The 15,730-nt window shown below is 42.7% G+C and overlaps 1 protein-coding gene across 2 annotated transcripts in view; it reads right to left on the reverse strand.

Moving 5' to 3' along the window:
- LOC145358817 (CREB-regulated transcription coactivator 1-like) overlaps nucleotides 1–15,454 on the reverse strand; it is an 85,045-nt gene extending 69,591 nt beyond the window's left edge. For both annotated transcript variants that reach the window (XM_080213127.1, XM_080213126.1), the window contains exons 1-2: nucleotides 15,317–15,454; nucleotides 1,252–1,368 (exon numbers count right to left, since the gene is read on the reverse strand). In XM_080213127.1, the coding sequence (XP_080069253.1) occupies nucleotides 1,252–1,368; nucleotides 15,317–15,442 (243 nt within the window). In that variant the 5' untranslated portion in view covers nucleotides 15,443–15,454. The remainder of the gene's footprint in view (nucleotides 1–1,251; nucleotides 1,369–15,316) is intronic.
- Nucleotides 15,455–15,730: the final 276 nt, after the last annotated feature.

A 15,730-nucleotide genomic window follows, 5' to 3' on the forward strand; every position in this document is an offset into this window, starting at 1 on the left:
CTAGTTCTTATGACTCACAACACTGCCTCCACTCTGTGTTCCCTGTTTATGTGGTGCTCAGAGAGAGTTCAAATTCAGTTTGAGAACTGGAGTTTGGAGTCAGATGATTTTAACATCACCAATTTGACTGACTGACTGACGATCAGAGTACAGAATCCATCAGCAATCATCAACTCAATGCTGAGCAGCACTTTATTACTGTGGATCAATAATCCAGCTGTGCTACACCACAACACAATCCCTGGCCAGCACTCAACAGAACGAGGCCTATCAGGTACAACATCACCAGTGACTGAGAATCAATCTGATCAAGTGCAGCACACAAACCAACCTGCTTTACCCAATGAGCAACAGGATGGCAGAGAAGGATCACTGTACATTGGGTGAGAGATACAAGAGATAAAACTGGTGAGCTTTTCTTTTTCTTATGTTGTTGCTTCCCCAGATAGTTAGGGATGCAGCTTGTGACAAGTGCAGTATCAGCCAGATCCTCAGATCTCTTTTATCCACTAATCACTCATTGCGAATGGTTTTGTAAATTCTAAAATCGCAGAAGTAGATCACAGACTAGAAGTTCTAATCTCCAGACAGTACATGACAGGTGAGCTGACATTCACATTGGGTAGTCTCTTGCAACAGTCACAATAGGCAACTCTTTCACTTGCTGACACCCATGACTGACTGGATCGGATCAGACAGAGCTGCTGCAGGTAATCTAAGATGCTGGCATTTTTTGGTAATTCATTCACGGAATGTGGGCATCGTTGCCTGGGCCAGCATTTATTGCCCATTCCTCACTGCCCTTGAAATGAGGCCTGAATCCAAATCCCAACTTTCATCCTTCTGAAGCACTGTATCTGCCACAGATCTGTACAGATCAACAGACAAACAGTGATCTTCAGCTGCTCTTGTACTAGCACCGAGTGAAATACAAAAGATGACTTTGAATGGGCTCTTTATTAGAATTTGCATACCTGTTGAACAGAGTTTTTAAAAAAATCCTCATCTGATTTTGAAACTCACAATTTACATAGTAAATTTACTATTTAAATTTACATAGTACATTCTGTGAATTTAGATCCAAATGTAAACTCGGAGTGAAGAACGAGGAGCAACTTTTGTGAGGCATTGGCTCCTTTCTTAGTTCTTCCTCCTTGACTTTGATAAGGGACTTGTTATGCATTTATCATAATTCTCCTGTTTAATCTCCAGTTTTTATTCTTTTTCTTTTTAATTGAAAAATGAACTCACCTGAAAAGGGAGGTCCAGAGTGGTGCTCCCGATCTGGTTGACGTTGGGAAGGGAGCCTCCATAGTACTGGCCCCGACTCTGTCCCAACTGTAAATACTGAGATTTCTGCAACTGTAACTGAGAACAAACAGAAACAGTCTTGTTACAAACAAATTAACGGGAGTCGAGACACTGGCCAAAGAACTTTCTGGAACCTCTATGACCACAATACAACAGCACAATCACTATCACATACCAACGGCTCCAGGGGCTGGTCTCCACACAGCTACTGCTCACATAAACTTAATAAAAACTCATATCCAAAAGACTCAGTGTATCTGGTGGCATCTGCGGAGAGAGAAACTGCTAACATTTCAAGATAATATGACTCCTCTTCAGAGGCCAAACAAATTCAAAATGTTAACGCTATGTTTCTCCCTCCACAGGGAGGGGGCCGGAGTAGGATTGGAACAAGGGTTGCTCCACATAACCCATAAAGAGACAGACATTTCTAGGACACATGTGGGTGCCCAAATCAAAACGTTTTATTTGGAGGAAATGAGGTGAGTTAAAGGCGAAATTAGATCTGAGAGGATTTGATGAGGAATCTACAGAAGTTGTACTGGGCGGTACCTGTCACTTGGTTTCAGAGAATGGTGAGTCTGACCACAATTTGCCTATTGGTTTATATGGACCCTGTAGCTCCTGAGAACTACAATGTGGAGATGTTGGATTGGGGTGGTCACATTAAGTCGTCGCACAGGTCATGAAGAAGTGCTTATGAAAGCTTGTGATTTAAAATAAACCTGTTGGACTTTAACCTGGTGTTGTAAGACTTCTTACTTCCTGAGTACAAGATATATTTTATAACTTTTGTAATTCTTACAGATTTGCGTGCATCAGTGAAGATGTAGTGGGAGTGAAGTTCTGTATTATAGTTAATCTTAAATGTTTTATTATTTTGTTAAAAGTTAATTTGCAGTCCCATTACTCTAAACAAAAAAATAAAAGTTATGATCTATTGAGCTAGCTTCTGCTCTGAAGCCTGACTGCCCAGTAGTATCAGCCACTTGTTATTCACTTGTTATTTCCTCTCTTCTTTCCCTTTTGCAGTGTCTAGGTTTGTATTCCCTGGAGGACTGGTGGCATAGTAAGTAGCGGAGAGGGGAGCATAAGAATACAGAGAGACAGATTAAATGAGAGGGAAGAACTGAGTAAGGAACAATAGTACGTGCCATTATTGGACTAGCAATCTACAGGGGGGGATTCAGTGATGGGAGTGCCACTGAATGTCAAGTAGTGGTGGTTAGATTCTCTCTTGCTGGAGACAGTTATCGCCTGACACTTGAGTGGCGCAATGTTAGTAATCTTCCAATTAGGCACTTTTCAGCCTTCCTGTCTCAACAGTGGAGTTCAATGATCTTAAATCATAACATCTGCCTCCTTTTTTCTGGATGGCAACCATTAGTGGTGATTCTGTTTTCCCCTTTTACACCTCCTCTAGGTTGTAGGCTGCTTATTCTTTACTTGATCCATTATCTTATAGCTATCACAATACTCCAGATCTTCACTTGTTATTTCCTCTCTTCTTTCCCTTTTGCAGTGTCTAGGTTTGTATTCCCTGGAGGACTGGTGGCATAGTAAGTAGCGGAGAGGGGAGCATAAGAATACAGAGAGACAGATTAAATGAGAGGGAAGAACTGAGTAGGGAACAATAGTACGTGCCATTATTGGACTAGCAATCTACAGGCCCGCACTAATGCGCCAGAGATGCAAGTTCAAATCCCAACACAGCAGCAGGAGGAATTTAAATGAAATTAATTAATAAAATGCTGGTCTCATTAGTAATCATGAAGTATCTGAATTGTTGTAAAAACCTATCTGATCTTTTGGACTGTAGTGGTCAACTTTTAAGTGCCCTCTGAAACGGTCAAGCCACTTAGCTGCACCAAACTGCTACAGAAAAGTCAATAACAATAAAAGCAGACTGACCACAAGGCATTGATTTGGGCACTGGAAACAAAGGCATCCCATGTTGCAGAGTCAACTTGATAACTCAACTGAAGTGTACAAGATCCTGAAGGGATTTTACAGTGTGAAGCAAGCTTGAGGGACCAGGTGTCCTAGCCCTACTCTTAATCTGTATGCAAAGCCTTATTCACCAACATTATCCCAAAGTTTGGAGAGCTATTCCTCAGACTGATCAAGAGCAACTTGATGTAGTCATACTCATTGAATCATAATTTACAGCCATTGTCCCTAGTTCCTCCATCACCATCCTGAGGTAAGTCCTGCCCCACTGGTAGGGCAGACTACCAAATGGTTTGGTGCCCATTCATGGGAGCTACTGGTCCTGGGAGTCCCCAGTAATGATTCCGAACCCCCATGAAATCTTCTGTTGATTACCTCCTACCTGAACCAGAGTTCCTCGTTCCTCCATGTTGAGCACCCTTGGACAAAGCACTGAGGGTAGCAAGAACATGAAATTTACTTGGAGGGGTGTGTGAGTATGTGCATGCAGGGGGTGGGGGGACCAGCTGTCTCCTGAAGGACACAGTTGCCAGACTGAGCCTGCGGCAGGTGGTGTTAAAATCAATGAGGAGAAAAAAAACCTACTTGAATTCTCCTCACTGACACCTGTTACAGATGCATCTATCTGTGATCCAGCTGGTAGGAGTGATCACCACGCATTTTTGTGGAGACGTCATCTGCTCTTCATGTTGAGGGCACTGTTCATCATATTGTCAGGTACAATCACTGTGTCAAACGGGAGAGGCTCAGAGCAGATCCAGTCACTCAAAACTGCTCATCTATGAGGCTGTCTTTAACAGCAGAATTGTTTTCAATCTGTAACTCACAATCTTGCAAATCCCTCACTCTTCCATTATCTTCAAGACAGGAGACCAACTGTGGTTCAATGAAGAGTTCAGCAGAGCATGTCAGGAGCAGCATCAGATGCCAACCTTGTGAATCTACAAACACAGCGCTACACACACATTAAAACAGTGCTGTAGCATGCTATAGACAGAACTAAGTGGTCCCACAATCTGTGGATCAATTTAAAGTCCTACAATCCTGCCACAAAGGGTGGTGGTTCTTGTGACTGGAGGCCCATATCTAGTGGTGCACCACAGGTTCAGTGCTGGGACTCATTGTTTGTTATAGACATAAACGATATAGATGAAAATGCGGGAAATATTATGCAAGTTTGCAAACGACACCAAAATTGGTAGAGTGAGTAATAATAAAGATGGTCATAGGTTACAGGAAAAGATAACCCTGATAAGTTCAAAGTGATGCACTTTGGAGGAAGCAACAAGACGAGGGATATTTAATGAATGGCAGGACACTGGGAAGCTCAGAGGAACAGATGGATCTTAGGGTACTTATTCATAGATCCCTGAAGGCAGCAGAACAGGTGAATAGAGTAGTTAAGATGGCATATGGGACACTGGCCTTTATCAGCCATGGCACTAAGCACAAGAACAAGGCGGTAATGCTGGAGCTGTACAGTCTGTTGGTTAGGCCACAGCTAGAGTGCCGTGTGCAGTTCTGGTCACCTCACTATAGGAAGGATGTGATTGCACTAAAGGGGGTACAGAACAGGTTCACCAGGACGTTGCCTGGGATTGAACATTTGAGCTATAAAGAGGCTAGACAGGCTTGAATTGTTTACAACAGAGAAGGCTAAAGGGTGTATGATTGCGGTGTGTAAAATTAGGAGAAGTATACATCATTAAATGCCTACAGGCCATTTGGCCCCTCAAGACTGCACTGACAACAATCACACCCTATCCCAACAGACCAGGTGCTTAGGGAGCAGCTATTCCCCTTGGTTGAGGGGTCAATCACAAGGGACAGTTTTAGGGCAAGGGGCAGAAGATTCAGAGGAGATTTCATGCTGAGGACCTGTGGTTCAGTAATTGTCCCACCCCTTCCCTAGCTATTCCAATAAAGCTACAACAATGACAACGACCCAGCTATCTTACCAATGCTCAGTTTGGTTTCACTAAAGCCACTCAGATTCTGACCTCATTAAACCCTGAGACCAAAATGCCCCTAGATATGTGAGGTGAATACTAGAGGTGAGGTGAAAGTGACTACTCTTGACATGAAGGCAATATCTAATTATGTGTGCATCAAGGAGCCCAAGCAAAGTTAATGGGAACCGAGAGGGTGGGGGGTAAAAACCGCTGGAGTCATAAGTTGCTCAAAGAAAGATTGTTGCAGGCCAATCATCTCAGCCCCAGGACATTACTGCATGAGTTTCTCAGAGTAATGTCCGAGGTCCAACCATCTTTTGCTGCTTTAATGACCTTGCATCCAACATAACATCAGAATTGGGGATGGTTATCAATAACTGCAGTGTTAGAACCACTCGCTACTCCTCAGATACTGGAGCAGCCTATGCTTGCATGCAGCAAGACCTGGACATCATTCATAGAAACACAGAAAATAAGCATAGGCCATTCGACTCCTCAGACTTGTTCTGCCATTCAATATGATCATGGCTAACCCTCTATCTCAATGCCACACTCTTGTTCTCTTCTCAATCCCCTTGTTGCCTTTAGTGTCTAAAAATCTATTTCAAATTTATTCAGTGACTTGACCTCCACAGCCTTTTGAGGTAAAGAATTCACAGGTTCGTCACCCTCCGAGTGAAAGGATTTCTTTTCATCTCAGTCCTAAATGGCCCATCCCCGTCTCCTTTGTTCTTAATCCCCCCACCATTTCTGCATCCAGTTTATCCAGCCCTGGCAGAATTTTAGATGTTTCAATGAAGTCCCCTCTCATTCTTCTAAACTCCTGTGAATACAAGTATAATGGATCCGATCTCTCACCGCACATAAATCCTGCCATCCCAAAGATCAGTCTGCTGAACTTTGACTGCATTCCCTCTACGGCAAGTATATTCTATCTAAGGTAAGGAAAACAAAACTGGACACAATACTTCAGGCTGCAGTGAGACATCCTTGCTCCTGTATTCAGATCCTCTTCAATGAAAGCCAACATATCATTTGCCTTCCTAGCTGCTTGCGGAACCTGCATACTTGTTTTCAGTGACTGGTATACAAGGACACCTAGGTGTGCCATATTTCCCAATCTATCACCATTTAAATAATCTCTGCCATTCTTTTTTGCCTACCAAAGTAGATAATTTCACATTTGTCCACATTATACTCCGCTGCCATGTATCTGCCAACTTCCAAATCACCTTGAAGCCATTTTACACCCTCTTCAACACGTACATTCCAGCTAGTTTTGTGACATCAACAAACTTGGAAATATTACATTCTGTTTCCTCATCCAAATCACTGACATATATTTGTAAATAGCTGGGGCCCATCATTGATCCCTATAGGAGCTCTCCAGTCTCTGTCTGCCACTCTGAAAAATACTAATTTATTCCCACTGTTTCCTGTCTGTTAACCAATTTTCAATCCATGCCAACATGTTGCCCTCAACAAAGAAAATTACAGCTCAGGAACAGGCCCTTTGGCCCTCCAAGCCTGCACCGACTATGCTGCTCAATTGAACTAAAACCCCTTACCCTTCTGGGGACCTTATCCTTCCATTCCTGTGCTTTAATTTTTCACACTAACTTCCTCAAAAACATCCTGAAAATCCAAATACATCACATCTACTGGTTCACCCTTATCATACTAGTTATATCTTCAAAAAAACTTCAGGAAGTATGTCAAATGTGATTTCCCTTTCATAAATTTATGTTGATATTGTCTAATCTCATCAATATTTTCCTTAATAGTGTCCTGTTATTACATTCTTTATAAAAGACTTGAGCATTTTCTCTACTGACGTTAGGCTAACCAGTCTGTAATTCCGTTTTCTCCCTCCCTCTCCTTTTATTTGTCATACTAGAATCTGCCGGGACAGTTTCAGAATCTAGAGAATTTTGGAAGATGATCACCATATTTCCATGGCCATCTTCCTTAGTATCCAAGGATGTAGATTATCAGGCCCTAGGGATATGTAGGTTTCAGTCCCATTAATTTCTCCAGCATTGATAATATTAATTTGCTTTAATTCTTCTTTAGAACCATAGAAAAGGGTGTTTTCTACCAACTTTGCATGATTCTTCTCTGGATTTAATGTTGTATTTATTTTGTTAGTCATAGTTGGGTCACTTTTCTTGTTCTGTTTTTGCACTAGAAAGGAACATATAAATGTTGCAATGCATGCATATGCCCCTTAAATATTAGCCATTATCTATCCACCATCATGCCTTTAAATGAAATTCCCCAATCTATTGCAGCCAACTCATACCTCATATCTTTGTAGATTCCTTTGCTTACATTTGGGATCCTAGTTTCAGATAGGACCTCTTCACTTTCCATCATAATGAAGAATTCTATCATGTTATGGTCGCTATTCCCTAAAAGGCCATGCATACCAAGATTATTAACTCCTTCTCAATGCACAGTACCAAATGTAAGAGAATCCATTCCTTTAGTTAGTTTGTTGATGTATTGGTCTAAAAGAAACAATGCATACACACTCCAGGAATTTATTTGTCACAATATTATTGCTAATTTGGTTCACCCCATCTATATGTAAATTAAAATCACCTATGAGTGATGCAGCAACCTGTTACACACATCTCTAATTTCCTGCTTCATATCATCCCTTACCTTACCACTAGGGAGGACTATAGACAGCTCCCACTAATGTTTTCCACCCTTGTTGCTTCTTAGCTGCACACTGACTGAATCCACATCTTGATTTTCTAAGCCAATACCCCTTTTTACTACTGAACTTATTGTGATTTACTAACATCACCAACCCACCTTTTCCTTTTTGCCTGTCCTTCCTAAATATCAAATTTTTGTTGATATTCAGCTCCTAACCTTGGTCACCCTGCAACCACGTCGCCATAATTGCAATCATATTGTGACCGCTTACATCTAACTGCATGCTAATTTGTCTATCTTATTGTGAATGTGGGCAGCACTGCTGCCTCACAGTGCCAGGGACCCAGGTTTAATTCCAGCCTCAGGTGACTGTCCGTGTGGAGCTTGTACTTTCTCCCCGTGTCTGTGTGCATTTCCTCTGGGTGCTCCGGTTTCCTCTCACAGTCCAAAGGTGTGCGGGTTAGGTTGATTGGCCATGCTAAATTGCCCCCAGTGTCTGGGCGATTAGCAGGGTAAATGAGGGTTATGGGAATACAGCCTGAATGGGAATGTGGTCAATACAGACTTGATGGACCAGATGGCTTCCTTCTATAGTTAGAGATTCTACGAATGCTCGATGCATCCAGATACAGTGCCTTTAAGCTTGTGTTTATAACATTTTTACACATCTTTGTGTACTATTTACTGCTTGTTTCCTTTGCTTTCCACTTTTGCGTTTGTTGCTTTCATTTCCATCTTTGTTTCCCTCTCCTGTCTTCCAGCTCATTTTCCCATCCCCTTATCACTCGACTATAAATCCTCCTCCACAGTACAAGTGAGTACCCCTGCAAAGTTATTGGTCCCGGTCCTTCTAAGGTGAAAAGCACTGTCACCAATGATGGCGTGGTTAAAATCTGAGCCAGAATTAGTTGAGTACAGATATCTTGGAGGATTGTGGGACAGGCAAGATTAGACATAAGTGAGGGCATGGAGGAATTTGTAAACATGGACAAGTACAGTTAAATGCAAAAGTACTAGCTGAAGGATAGTTAACTTAAGAGAGTTGAAAATGAATCTGGCCCCAGTGGAATCCGGAATCGGTAAACCAAATAGGAATTGACCAGAGGAGACGAATGGGGTACAACGTCAACACATTCCACTAAAGGGAAAAGGAAGGGCACTGAAAGTTCTCTTGATGACTAAAGATACAGGGGTTGAAGTGAAAAGGGTGACACAATGGTTAGCACTGCTGCCTCACAGCGCCAGGGACCTGGGTTCAATTCCCGGCTTGGGTCACTGTCCGTGTGGAGTTACATGATCTCCCTCTGTGTGCGTGGGTTTCCTCCAGGTGCTCCAGTTTCCTCTCACTGTCCAAAGATGTGCAGGTTAGGTGCATCGACCATATTAAATTGTGCCTTAGTGTCTCAAGATGTGCAGGTTAGGGGAATTAGCAGGATAAATATGTGGGGTTACAGGGATAAGGCATGGATGAGATGCTCTGTCAGAGTTGGTGCAGACTCAATGGGTTGAATGGCCTCCTCCTGCACTGTAGAAATTCTGTGATCATATAATAGAGGGCTTATGACAAATGTAAAAGTTCATAATACAGTACAGTACCAAACTGAATATAGAAAATATAAAACAATCTTTAAAAAGGAAATAAAAGGGACAAATAGAGAGTATGAGAATAGATCAGTGGCTGACATAAAACAAAATAGGGAACCCTGGATGACGTATGATATTGAGGCCCTTGTCAAGAAGAAGAAGGAGGCACTTGACATGCATAGGCAGCTGGGATCAAGTGAACCCCTTGAAGAGTATAATGGGTGCAGGAGAGCAAAAAGGTGACACAAGATTGTTTTGGCAGATGAGGCAAAGGAGAATCCAAAGAGTTTCTACAAATACATAAAGGGCAAAAGAATAACAAGGGAGAGAGTAGGGCTTCTTAAGGATCAAAAAGATCATCGATGCGCAGATCCACAAGAGATAGGTGAGATCCTAAATGAATATTTCCCATCAGTATTTACTGTTGAGAAAAGCATGGATCTAAGGGAACTTTGGGGACATAAATAGTGATGTCTGAGGAGTGTACATATTACATAGGTGGTGGTGCTGGATGTCTTAAAGCCCATCAAGGTAGATAAATCCATGGAACCTGATGAAGTGTATCGCAGAACATTGTGAGAGGCCAGGGAGGAAACTGTGGATCCCCTAGCAGAAATATTTGAATCATCAATAGTCATAGATGAGGCGCCTGAAGACTGGAGGGAGGCAAATGTTGTGCCTTTGTTTAAAAAGGGCTGCAGGGAAAAGCCTGCGAGCTACAGGCTGGTGAGCCTCACATCTGTAGTGGGTAAGTTGTTGGAAGCTTTTTTGACAGGCAGGATCTGCAGGCATTTAGAGATGCAAGGACTGATTAGGGACAGTCCGCATGGCTTTGTGAGTGGAAAATCATGTTCACCAAATTTGACTGAGTTTTTTGAAGGGGTAACAAAGAAGGTAAATGAAGGCAGTGTAGTTGATGTTGTCTACATGCACTTGAGCAAGGCCTTTGACAAGAGTACCGCATGGTAGGTTGCTGCATAAGGTTAATTCTCATGGGATCCAGGGTGAATTAGCTAAATGGATAGAAAATTGGCATGATGGCAGAAGACAGAGTGGTTGTTGAGGGTTGTTTTTCAAACTGGAGACCTGTGACCAGCGGTGTACCTCAGGGATCAGTGTTGGATTCACTGTTATTTGTTATTTATATTAACGATTTGGATGAGAATATGGGAGGCATGGTTAGTAAGTTTACAGATGACACCAAGATTGGTGGCATTGTGGACAGTAAAGAAGGGATCTTGATCAAAGGGCCAGCGGGCTGACGAATAGCAGATGGAGTTTAATTTAGATAAATGCACGGTGATACATTTTGGTAGACTGAACCACGGCAGGACTTGCTCAGTTAATGGTAGGGCACTGGGGAGAGTTACAGAACAAAGAGATCAAGGGGTACAGATTCATAGCTCCTTGGAGTCACGGGTGGACAGAGTGGTGAAGAAGGCATTCAGCATGCTTCGTTTCATTGGTAGAACATTGAATACAGGAGTTGGAGCGTCTTTTGAAGTTGTACAAGACATTGGTAAGGCCACACATGGAATACTGTGTGCAGTCCTGGCCACCCTATTATAGAAAGAATATTATTAAGCTAGAAAGAGTGCAGAAGAGATTTACAAGGATGCTACCGGAACTTGATGGTGCGAGTTATAAGGAGAGGCTTGATAGATTAGGACTTTTTCTCTGGAGCGTAGAGGGCTGAGGGGTGATCTTATAGAGGTCTGTAAAATAGTGAGGGACACAAATGAGCTAGAAAGTCAATACTTTTTCCCCAAAGGTAGAAGAGTCTAAAACTAGAGGACATAGGTTTAAGATGAGAGGGGAGAGATACAAAAGTGCACAGAGGGGCAACTTTTTCACACAGAAGGTGGTGAATGTCTGGAACAAGCTGCCAGAAGTAGCAGTAAAGACAGGTATAATTTTGTCTTTTAAAATGCAGTTAGACAGTTACATGGATAAGGTGGATAAAGAGGGATATGGGCCAAATGAGGGCAATTGGAACTAGCTTAGGGATTTAAAAAAAAGAGTGCTGCATGGACAAGTTGGGCCAAAGGGCCTATTTCCACGCTGTAAACCTCTATGTCTTTTATAAACACATTAGTAAAAGGGTGGTCAAAGGAAAGGTGGAGCTAATTAGAGACCAAAAAAGAGATCCTGTGGAGACAGAGAGCACAGTTGAAAAGCTGAGTACTTTGCATCTGCTTTCACTAGAAAAGGAGGATGTTGCCAATGTAGCAATAATGGAGGAGGCAGTTACTGGATAGAATAAAATAGATAAAGTAGGTGTACTTAAAAGTTTGGCAAAGTATAAAAGTCATTGGGTCCAGATGGGATGCATCCTTTTTTATTCAACAATGTTAGGGTGAAAATTGGGGTGCTTTAGGCTTCCAAAATTAGACAAGGGTCAGAATAGTTATCTTCCAGACTGGATTGAAGAATCCTGAGTGATTAATGTGGGAATCGCTGCTCTTTTTGATATATATTGATGCCCTTAACTTGAATATTCAGGATATAATTCAAAGTCTGGACATGATATGAAACTCAAATGTAGTAAAAAAAATTTAAAAAGCAACAGACTTCATAAGGACATACATGTTGTAAAATGTGGCACGTGAATTTAATGCAGAAGACAGTGCAAGAGGAGAGGCAAGTGGGAGACTGAAAAGAGCATAAAAGGTGAGGTGGGAAGGGGATTAATGATAGCGCAAGAGGAGTGGCAGTGAGGAGATTGAAAACAGCGAAAGAAAATAACTAGCAACATCAGCAAAGAAGCTACTTAATTGGTTGGAGAAGCTAGCTGTTTGTTTTCTGTAAGGAAGGGCATTTAGATGATAAAAAACTGAAAGGGAAAGAGCAGTGAAACTTTATAAAGAGGCATAGGGGGAGAGGAGAAGATGATTGGTGAGGAAACACTTTATAAAAAGTTTAAGGTGTATTAGTGCAATTCAGCAATGTATGTCCTGTAGAATGTGGGAAGGCACAAAATAAACTCAACTTCATACACACGAAGGAAATGACAGCAGCTACAGAATCTTAAGCTCTACATTGCGAAACATAAGCCAGTGGCGCATCCGCAAAGCTGAAGATTAAGTGGATAGCATGTTTAGAGAGGTAGTCACACCCTGGCTAGGAGATACAAAAGCAGAGAGGGAATGGGTGACGAACAGAATGTCTTGAAGAAATAGGCAGGTAGCATAGAAATTCCCCAAGGATATCTCGCTCTCTAACCGCTTTTCCATTTTGGATACTGATGGTGAAGACGGTTCCTCAAAAGACTGTAACAAAAAGTAAGTTTGTGGCACCACGCGTGGCTCAGCTGCACAGGAGAGCAGGGAGAATGAAAATGCAATAGTGATTGGGGATTCCATAGTTAGAGCAGACAGGCATTTCTGCAGCTATAGATGTGACTCCAGGATGATAGGTTGCCTGCTTGATGCTAAGGAGGAACAATATTTTCACCCAGTAGGTGAATTTCCTGAGAGGATGGTGAAGGCAGATTCGATTGAAATATTGAAAAGGAGTTGGATTGCTATCAGAAAAGAACGTGCAAGGTTATGGGGATAAGGCAGTGGAATTTTCTTTCAGAGAGCTAGTCAGACTCAACGGGCCAAATGGATTCCTTCTGCACTGTAAAGATTTGACGACTGGGGAAATAACAGAAACAATAAGGAGGCAAAAGTGGTTTTAAAAAAAGCAAAATACAACAAATGCTGGCAATTTGAAATAACAGAAAATGCTGGAAATACTCAGCAGGTTCTAATAAGTGGTCTCTGACTGAAATGTTGCTTCTCTCTCCACAAATGCTGCCAGGCTTGTTGAATAATTCCACCATTTTCTGTTTTATTTTAAACTAAATGATACAGTTTGGGGAGGGTGAGGAGTGGTTTATACTGAAATTTTTCAAGGTTGCAGGAGACAAGTTGAAATGGCTTTATTAATAGAGGAATAGAGTAGAAAAGCAAGGAGATGATGCTAAATATTTATAAAGCAGTAGTTAGGCTTCAGTTGAAGTATCAAGTTCAATTCTGGACAGACACCACAATTCAGGAAAGATGTCATGGCATTGGGAAGGATGAAGAAATTTATGACAAATGGACAAAGATGAGCGATTGCAGTTAAGTAGAGGCATTGGAGAAGTTAAGGTTACCATTCTGTGGACCAGAGGAGATCAAGAGATTTGATAGAGATGTTCAAAATCACAAAAGATTTTGTTAGAGTAAATAAGGAGAAATTGCTTCCAATGGCAACAGGGTCAGTAATGCGAGGACACAGGTTAAGGCTATTGGCTAAAGAATCAGAGGCAACTGGAGGAAACTATTTTATTACAATGAGAATTATGATCTGGAATCTGCTGCTGGAAAGTGCAGTGGAAGATTTAATAGTAACATTCAAAAGCAATCAGATAAATACTTGAAGGACAAATATTTGCAGGATGATGGGGAAAGGAGGTCAAATCATTTGATACCTACCAAAGAGACAGCACAGGCACAATGGGTTATTGTATCACTGTATAATTTTATCTTATTGAATGATAAAAAGGGCTTGAGGGGCTGAATGGCCTTCTTCTGTCCCTAGTATGGAAAATAACGTGTGACCTAATTGTGAGGCTGAAGATGATTAAAGCAACTGATAGCCCAATTTTGTCTGGTGGGTTGTGCCCAGAACAAGAGACTATAATATTAAAATTAGTCCTAGATCAGAGGTGATGTCAGAAAGCAATTTCTCACACAAAGAATCGCCAATACACTCTCTACTAAATAACTGGTGAAGCTGGAAGTCAATTAAAAATTTTAAAACTGAGCTTGACAGATTTTTGTTGAGTATAGAAAGAAGGCAGGTAAATTATGTTATATTACAGTTCAGCCATGATCTACTTGAATGGTAGGAAAGAGGCTGAATAGCCTCCTCTTGTTTCTGTAATTCTTCTGGCAATTATCTTAAAATCTGTATCCTCTGCCAACTGACCCACCTGCCAGCAGAAACAGTCTGTGCTTTGATTGAACACCCTATCTCGCTCTCCACATCCGTCATTAGGACTGTTCAAATTAAGCACCAATGATCATGCGAGAGACATTGTACACTCAAAATCAGTTGTTGACATAATTTTGTTTGTTGCGGAAACACCGGTAGCCATTCACATGGAGTCAATGTTCTAATGAGAAATGTTGGATTCCCCAAAAGGCAAAGCCAAAAGTCCAACTAACGCCTGACACAAACAAAATCTGTTATCTCACTGGGTGGCAGGTTTGCAGGGAAACAGCGCAAGCTTGTTCACTGTCAACAAACTCCAGCAACTCATTCAGTGACTAGATCCGGGAATCTGTTTACACATCTCGCTATGTTCCTCCATCTGGAGATGAAGCCGCTTGTTTCATTCAACACAATGAAAACAATTCCGAAACCAAGGAATTCAATCGCAGCAATGGCTGAGTAACCAACCCAATAAGCTTCGAATATAAAATCTAGAATGTAATGTTAGTAAACAGCAGAGCGATCAGCACAAATTGACTCAGTGTCACTGGCATTAGAATCAGGAGCCTCTTGAAACAGACACTGAATTAAAGAGCTCGGAATCGGCCTGGTTAAAGTAGTGAAACATCCCAAAGTGCCGCACAAGCAGTGACTGACAGCGAGCCACAGGGAGCGGAGGTTGCGAGCATCGCGGGGGGGAGGGGGGAACAACCTGGGGGCTGAAGGCACGACTGAGCCGGGCAGAGCCGGAGACAGAACCGCGGCTGCTCACTGGACACAGGGCCCCGGACACTGGACTCCAGAGCCCGGGCTCGGGCCTAGGCCGCTGCGGCCCAGCTCCCGATGACAGGAGGCCCCAGGCGGGCGGGCGGAAGGCGCTGACTCACCCTGGCGGCTCGGGTGATGCTCAGGTCCTTCATCACCTCCTCGAAGGCGGCGGTCTCCTCGGCCTGCTTCTGGGTGTGCAGCGCGATCTTCTCGCTGAATTTCCGCGGGTTGTTCGAAGCCGCCATCTTCCCGCAGCGCCTCCCTCGCCCTACATCATCACGCATGCGGCGTCGGCACGCACGCACACTCTCTACGTCAGCACGTACGGGGATGGATTATCTCCCCACCCCGGCGGCAGTATGGCCGCCCCCAGTCCCAAACACTGGGATGGAACCTCTCCTGACCCTGGGGACAGTGTGTCCATCTGAAACACTGGTACAGAGCATCTTCCCGCTCTGGGGACGGTGTGTCCACTCTCCACCCCAGACACTAGGACAGAACCTCTCCCCACCCTAGGGATAGTGTTTCCACCC

This window comes from Carcharhinus amblyrhynchos, chromosome 26, assembly GCF_965287045.1.
Source record: "Carcharhinus amblyrhynchos chromosome 26, sCarAmb.v2.hapA, whole genome shotgun sequence".
Taxonomy (NCBI): Eukaryota; Metazoa; Chordata; class Chondrichthyes; order Carcharhiniformes; family Carcharhinidae; genus Carcharhinus; species Carcharhinus amblyrhynchos.